Here is an 8337-nt window from a genome sequence, read left to right as displayed (position 1 = left end):
CGTGCCTTATCAACGCGATATACAAATAGATATGATCCATTTAGTAAGAAGCTTCTATCTTTTTTCCCCTATATTATTTAAGAGTGTAACATATATATATGCACGCGAGAACAAATACACACCAACAAATCATGCACACGCGAATACAAATATGCTCTTTAAAGGCCAACCAAGTGGTGATGGATGCCTTGAGTATTTTTTTGATGATGTAAATAAATAAGTTTGGTTTCTTTTAGAATTTTCTAACTTTCTTTTCTTATATATTTGTATAAAATCTATATGTTGAAGTCACTTGGCTTGTTACGGCATGGATGATACATGTTTGTATCATGACTGTTGTATCAGGGACAAAAAATAAAGTTTATTTCACTAAAAGTGATATATACGATTTGTAGTTTCGATTCAACTCCTCTAAATTATTGTAAAGACAACGATTCTTTGTAGCACTGATGCTAAAAGGATTCTACATGTCACGCCAATGAATATCTTGAGAAATAAAGAAAATATATGATGGAGGAATGCACTCGAGCTTCATGGTGAATTTTTTTTTTGTTTATTTTAAATAAAAATTTATACGTTATCTCCTCGTAACTGTAAAATGTATGAATACGTAAAATAAATTATATTTTAAACTAATATAGCAAGATTTTTTTTGGGGCATTAGTTTTGATGGATTGAGCTTTTTATATTCCAATAGGAATGAAGAAATTTTTTCACCATTGTTAGATGTATGGAATTTTTTTAATGGGCACTTGAGTTTTTTTATTGGATTGAGCTTTTTATATCACTAATTATAATTATCTTCTTGGGTGGAATTTCAACTTATTTATTCAAAGCAACATGGAAAACACAAAGAATCTAAGTTAGAAATCTCTGAAAAACAAGAGTGATTGGGGGTAGAATTATCCTGCACGCACAATATAAAGCTTTCAAATCTTGAGTCAACCATGCTATTAACTTCCCTGAAGATGTAGAGTAGTTTCACCATAGATCAAGATGTTCTTGAAATTGGAAAATTTGGAATTAAATTTGGCATTCATGAAAAACCTTTAGGGTTTTTTTGGTTATATGAATCTAGGGATTTGAAATGAAATGAGATTTCAAATCTATGGATTCATGATTCAAAAAATTAATTGTTTGATTAGCCTCAAATCTATTATAGTTTGTAAGCTCAGTCAAGTTACTTCTCGTGAATCCGCAAATTTCATCAATTTTATATTTATGGATATCACCCAATACCCAAGTATGACTTAATTAACATTTTTTGATAAAAAAATGAAATCCATGAATTTTATCAATCCAGTGATATTTTACAATCAAACAAGTATAAATCTCTGATTCATGAATCCAGGAATTTGAAATCTCCGGATTCAATATAACCAAACAGGGTTAAAGTGTAGGGATAGAAACTCAATGAAATTTTAAATTATTTATCCAATATAAATAAATAAATAAAACTTGAACAAATTTGGTTAAATGGATCATATGCATGAAATTGATTATGGATTCTTTGTTTGTCAAGGTAGAAGCCTTTATCATACAACAATGACAAGGCTTGTCTGGTGCCCATTGAGGGTCTCAAATCTAATTCATTTTGCCAATACTAAAATCTAGACCCTACTTATTTATTATTATTTTTTTTTTTGATAGTAGAACTGCATTCATAAAAAAACTACCGAGAGGAACAACTTGGAGGTAAGAAATCCACCAGCCAGTGAGGAGAGGAAAAATGCCAAACCAGTAAAACTCGGCACTGACCGGGCCATCTTAGCCAAGGGATCCCACTCTTATTGTGCGGTAGAAAAATACGAATGGAATCTCATCCAAATTTATATTTGTTACAAATCTTTTTAAGTTATGTGTACCTTTCTTGGGCATGTTCTCCTATAGTCGTTTTAGGTTTATGCCATGTTCTTCAGTTTCTCCAATTTGAGTTATGTTACTACTCTTTACTCTTTACTCAAACATTTATGATCCATGCATGTAAAGACAAGAGACGTGTTAGCAAAGATAGTTAAAAATCAGTTCATATCCCTCTTTGGTTTGGCTTTCGAAACTGATTTGTCACCCAGAATTAGAAATAAACCAACCAAACTGAACCAAACCGAATCAAAATCGTCTGGCACAAGACACTCACCACAGGAACAAGAATTCGACCTAGAGCAATTAGGCACACCAAATTGAGAAGAGATGGACAAGATGCTCATGGTATCATGAGGTTAGGTGGTTGTCCCAATTGCCCTAATTTTCACTCCATGGAATGGTATTATTGAACGTGATCCTCGATCGATGTTCTCTTGTACCTCCTACAGATCCTACACTGACTGTCAAAATCATTATTTTCACGGGCCAGAGGTTTCGATTTTTTCCGAAGTAACTTCATGTCAGGGGAGAGGCATTGGGGCCCACTAAATCTCATTATAAGAGTTTCACCTTTGATTCATTTTGTCGATAGTGAGAGGTGCACCCTACTGCTATTATGTGGCAAAAAAATGCTAGGGGAGTACATACCTCTTCCCCACAGGGGAGTTGATCTGGACTCTACACCCCCACCATCCAACGAATTGCCAAACTCTTATTTTATTTGTTATCCTACTGACCTTTCTAAAGACAGGAATGTCCTCTGTGTAAGAAATGAGATGTGACGGATTGGTGGATATAAATGTAATTTGATTTTCCTTCTGACAAATAATGAGCTTTTGAGACGTTTCCTTTGTTGATTCCGGAATCCAAAGAGGACTGAGGTCTAATCGAATCGAACCGAACCGAACCAAAAACGGTCCGAACCGGGTGTTTGACGCTCTCAGTGGTCAATTATCTCCGGATTCTGGAATACTTTTGTGAAAAGAAGAGAAGAGAAGAGAAGAGAAAAGGAAAAAAACCAGCTAAGGTCCTGCCGGGTTTACATGGGCCAACGGGGTTGCCTGTAGTAAAGCCGACAACGAAAATAGACAGGAAACTAACGGTAACGGCGAAACCCATCTCAAGGCGCCGTCAATAACATTCGGCGCAACCAGCAAATAAAAGAGTAACACCCACCACTAAAGTGAGTCAAAGTTAAACGTCCGCCGCCGTTAGTTGACGGAAATTATATGGACAAACTAGGGATGGCTAAAAAGCTAACCATGGTTAACACTCTAGTTAACCGGAGAGCGCCAGACAAAGAGACAGAGAAAGACGGACGAAGAGCGAGTAACGTTAAGGGAGGCGTATAATAGGAAGCGTGGAAAGCGGTTTTCGGGATTCGGTAACGGCGTTTTCCGAGTTTCATTTTTTCTCGCGCGAAGCAGAGCGAGAGATTGTAGTTGCAGAAAGAAGAACAGCTTCAAAGCTCAACTAGGTTTTCTGTTTGAATCTAAGCTGAGAAGAGCGAGAAAGGGAGATTTTTCGTCTTCTATAGCGGCTTTTCTGGAAACTGATGAATAGATGTTCGTAACCGAAGCAGAGAGTGGTGACTAGTGTTTGGGGTTGCAGATTGGCCGTTTTGCTTATCAGTTTGGATCATTTAGTGTTAACTGTTCTGGACTGGAAAGGTGAGGGGAAGGATTCATTCAATTCGGAGAAAACGTAACTCCTTTTGGATTCCTATATATTCAGTTTAAGAATGGGGTAGAGGAGTGTGCGGAAGTCAGTGGTTGAAGCTTTCGTTGATTTGAGTTCTGTTTTTCGCGAATTTTGGGAGCTGAAAGTTCTTTTCCATGGCGGGGTTTCCGGAGAATTTTGGAGCTTCTGCTGCTTCGCAGACTAATTTCTCCGGTGAACGACCGGAAACAGGTGAAATAGCCGTTTATTTCTTCTTCTTAATGGAATTTTGGGTTTTCTTTCGGAGTTTTTTTGTTGTAATGCTGTTGTTTCTGGAGTAGACTTAGGGTTTTTGAATTTTCTCCTGGCTTTTGGCAGGCCGTTTAGGTGACGAACTCTACGCAGAACTATGGAGGGCTTGTGCAGGTCCTCTTGTCGATGTTCCTCGGTTGGGCCAGAGGGTTTTCTATTTTCCTCAGGGTCACATGGAACAAGTGAGTGTTCTTTGTAATTTGGGCTCCATTAGTGTTTCCCGTTACATGAATCGACTCTTATTCGTCCTCTGACGTTTGGAATTGTGCAGTTAGAAGCATCGACAAACCAAGAATTGAATCAGCAAATTCCTATGTTTAATCTTCCTTCCAAGATCCTTTGTCGTGTTATAAACATTGATTTGCGGGTATTCCTCTTTGTAAACTTTGCCTCTCTTTCTAGTTTTGGTTGTTTTCTATTTTTGTTGATTTCTACTATTTCCAGGCTGAACATGACACCGACGAGGTGTACGCCCAGATCACTCTCCAACCAGAATCGGATGTGAGACTCACTTACTCTCACAATTTCAACCCTTTCAATTGTCAAGTTGCAAGTAGAAAAAATTTGATGCAAGTTTTTTGATTTTCATTTCTACAGCAGAGTGAACCCCTCAGTTCTGACCCAGACGCTCCTGAACCTCGGAGGCCAAGTGTGCACTCCTTTTGTAAAATTTTAACTGCGTCGGACACTAGTACTCATGGCGGCTTCTCTGTTCTTCGGAAACATGCTAACGAATGCCTCCCTCCATTGGTATTTCCCATTCTGTTTTTGTTTATTTCTATTTATTTCGCTTCCTTTAGTGATTTTCTTACTTCGCTGTTGTTTTTCTCTTCTTGAAGGACATGAACCAGCCAACTCCAACACAGGAATTGGCTGCTAGAGATCTTCATGGTTATGAGTGGCGATTTAAGCACATCTTCAGAGGTACCTGCAGTTACATTTTTCTATTTTCTTTTGTGGGCAATTACAATCGGGTTGGAGTTATTTATCTCCTAGTTGTTTATCCAACTATCAATGCCAAATGTTCGGTTCCAATTGGTATTAAAAATGGTGGTAATGACTGAAGAGTGCTACCCCTTTCAAATTGACTGTATCAGGTCAACCCCGAAGGCATTTGCTTACAACTGGATGGAGTACGTTTGTCACTTCTAAAAGATTGGTTGCAGGGGATGCTTTTGTTTTCCTAAGGTATTTGAGCTAAGAGCTTTGACATGCTCTCTTATCTCAGCTTTCTGATTTTCAGGATTTAAGTGGAAACTTTGTAGTATTTTTATAGTTGAGACTGATCATGTAGGGGGGAGAATGGAGAATTACGTGTTGGAGTTAGGCGTCTTGCTCGTCAACAAAGTACCATGCCATCGTCTGTGATATCAAGCCAAAGCATGCATGTTGGAGTTCTCGCCACTGCATCTCATGCTGTAGCCACCCAAACCCTCTTTGTTGTTTATTATAAGCCAAGGTTTGAAATGTTTCTCTATGAATTGGTTTTTCTGTATTAAGTATTGGTAGGATATTCTGCTTACTGTTTTGTTTCATTGTTTCCATTAGGACAAGTCAGTTCATTATAGGCTTGAACAAATATTTAGAGGCTGCTAAAAATGGGTTTTCGGTTGGTATGAGATTCAAAATGCGATTTGAGGGTGAAGATTCCCCAGAAAGAAGGTATTGTATTTTTCTGGTGAAACATTTCTTGGTATTGAATTCTTTGTGTTAGTTCTTCTTCTTCATTGTTACCTAAGTTTCCACTTGTTCTTGTTTATCAGGTTTACAGGTACAATTGTAGGGGTTGGAGATGTATCTTCCCAGTGGAAAGACTCTAAATGGAGATCATTGAAGGTTGGAATTTATTTTAGTGCATACAATGTTGTTTGGAATTCTTTTTTTGTTAAAAAACTTGCGTTCTTATAACTGTTGTGTCTTTCCAGGTTCAATGGGATGAACCTGCATCTCCTATCCATAGACCAGACAGGGTTTCTTCTTGGGAGATTGAGCCTTTTGTTGCTTCTGTTCCTTCAAACCTGACTCAATCAATTGCAGTAAAGAATAAAAGGCCACGACCCCCAATAGACCCCCCTGTCCTTGGTGAGATATGCTTTGATCTGTTGTCTTTATTTTCTACCTTCACTGTGTTGGATGTGTTCTAAGCATCCTTGTTCTGGAATGTAGAAACTGTCACTAATTCTGCGGGCTCAGTATACTGGTATCCTGGATCAACTCAGTCCCATGACCTAACGCAGATGGGCAATCTTGAAGCCCAAAGCAATGAAAACCAGGTTTTGTGGCATACAAAGCAGCAAGAATGTAAGGGCAGCCTTGGCAATAGCTGTAGCTCCAAGACTTGGAGGGATGGGGGCTGGATGCAATCTGCACAAGTAGATGTCTCCCTGAATCTGTTTCAGGAGTCAGCAGATCGAAAAGCTGGTGTTTCATGTTCGGTTCTTCCAGGTTTGTCTACCATGGACACATCAAAGCTAAGCAACAGTTTGATGCTTGATCCTGTAGACAGAGGGAAGAAACCTGAGATTGCAAGTGGTTGCCGGTTATTTGGGATCGATCTGGTAAATTTACCAGATATGCTGGGTTCTATAGAGAAGGCACCATCATGTCCCATGAGTGTATCCAGTGCAACCATTGATGGATCTACGCCACCAGCTGGTTCAGGAGCTGATTCAGAACAAAAATCAGATCTCTCAAAGGCCTCGAAGGAACAGAAACAATGTTTGCTACAGGTGTCCCCAAAGGAGAGTCAAAGCAAGCAGAGTTACTGTAGTTCTTCCACCAGGAGTCGTATCAAGGTATGTCAGAACCTGTTGTTTGTTAATGAAGATGCACAATGCACCCTGATTTTATTTGGAAACAGGTTGCGGGGTATAGATTTTTAGTTAGGAAGCATAGTAGTGTCATTCATAGAAAGTGGATTTGTGGTTGTGAAGGTTCAAATGAAAGGGATTGCTGTTGGTCGGGCAGTTGACTTGGCTGCATTGGAAGGTTATGATCAACTTATATCTGAACTGGAAGATATGTTTGATATTGAAGGAGAGCTTCGCGACAGAGATAAATGGCAACTTGTGTTCACCGATGATGAAGGGGACACAATGCTTCTCGGCGATGATCCTTGGCAGTAAGTAACCTAAACGATTAATCCAGTAGAATTTATAGTTTAAGATGTTGATTGGTTGTTCATAATCTATGTATTGAACTTGAGTTACTGCATTTGTGTTATTTCATAGGGAGTTCGTCAAGATGGTTAGGAAAATCCTTATCTGCTCAGCCCAACAAGTAAAGAAGATGGGTCCAGGAAGCAGGGGTCAGGCACCAACTTCAGAGGGTGATAGGGCAGTTGTATCCATTGATTCAGAGTCGTTGAAAATTGAAACATGAGAGATTGGTTAACTCTTTTTTTTTTTTTTTTTAATTGCTATTTTGTTAGTCCTACCTGCGGTCACACTAAAAAGGAAAGTGGGTGCTTCACTGTAGCAACTCAGTTTTTAGGAGCTTGCTAAGTATTCAGAACGGGAACCATCTTGCAAAGGGGTTAGGTTTTGTTGCCTATGAGTATGGTAGGTTTCTTGGGTGGATAGAGGGGATGTGTTTGATCTTGTAAATATATATAATCTTATTATATGTTTTTGCTGTGCTCTGAACAGTCAATGCTTTAACAAACATCCTCTGTGCTGTTTTTGGGTTTTGAGTGCAATTTGCACAGGCTTTTTTTTCCCTCTTTTTTTCTTTCTTTTCCCCTCACTCTGCTGCAAGAAATGGCCTATCTTGAGGGGCTCATGATCTTCTATGGCTCGATCACAAACTGTTGGTTCCTTGTGGTGTAAATATTGAGTATGGAATTTAGATTCTCCCATTGATTATTGGACGGGAATGGACATTATTACTTTGATTTGATATCATAGGATAGGAACTTAATTCACAGTGGAACCCAAGTTCAGTTATACATTGTCTCATTACCACTGTTTCATTGATTGTCACTGTGGGTGGATGAAACCTTGATGTTAAAGAGGGTACTATATTATATAAATGAAGCCCCTTCTTCTGAATGTTCTCATAACCAACTTTCTTTCTGAGTTTTTGATGTTCAGTGCATCGTGATGTAATATATGATATGTTTACTTAGTCTTTCTGTACATATTCTGTTGCATAAGAGCAGCATCTTTTTCTCCTTTTTATTTTTTTGGGTAGAGTAGAGTGTCTTTGTTAATTAGGAAAAATGGTCAGAGATGCTCCTCAGACCTTTTTTTTTTTTTTTTTTTTTATTTTTATTATTTTTTATCTGGAATATTAGAAAGGTGGTTGAGATCAAATATTTTTGTTAAGGATAAAGATGGGAATGAATGCCCCTGAGATTACACATTACTGTGTCAAGATGGAGTTTTTCTTGGCAATTTGGGGATAGAATCAATGAAGGAATTCTGAACTAGAAAAGTGCACAGTGAACCCAAGAAATCAATGAACTTACTTCGAATAACAAATCCTCAGATACGCAAGAAGTTG

The 8337-nt window shown here is 38.4% G+C and overlaps 1 protein-coding gene across 1 annotated transcript; it reads left to right on the top strand.

Annotated features, from left to right (window-relative positions):
- Positions 1-3193: 3193 nt before the first annotated feature.
- LOC149014090 (auxin response factor 9-like) lies at positions 3194-8019 on the top strand. The gene is made up of 14 exons (XM_089159905.1): positions 3194-3774; positions 3901-4016; positions 4106-4201; positions 4279-4335; positions 4432-4584; positions 4674-4758; positions 4932-5022; positions 5129-5293; positions 5383-5496; positions 5598-5670; positions 5760-5916; positions 6001-6629; positions 6768-6955; positions 7065-8019. Exons 1-14 carry the CDS (start codon positions 3699-3701, stop codon positions 7213-7215), a joined length of 2151 nt encoding a protein of 716 aa, XP_089016031.1. The 5' UTR covers positions 3194-3698; the 3' UTR covers positions 7216-8019.
- The last annotated feature ends 318 nt before the right edge of the window (positions 8020-8337 follow it).

Source organism: Hakea prostrata, chromosome 6 (genome assembly GCF_041222555.1).
Source record: "Hakea prostrata isolate BN-2017 chromosome 6, UWA_Hpros_2, whole genome shotgun sequence".
In the NCBI taxonomy this organism is placed as follows: domain Eukaryota; kingdom Viridiplantae; phylum Streptophyta; class Magnoliopsida; order Proteales; family Proteaceae; genus Hakea; species Hakea prostrata.
This window is presented reverse-complemented; position numbering and strand designations above follow the sequence as displayed.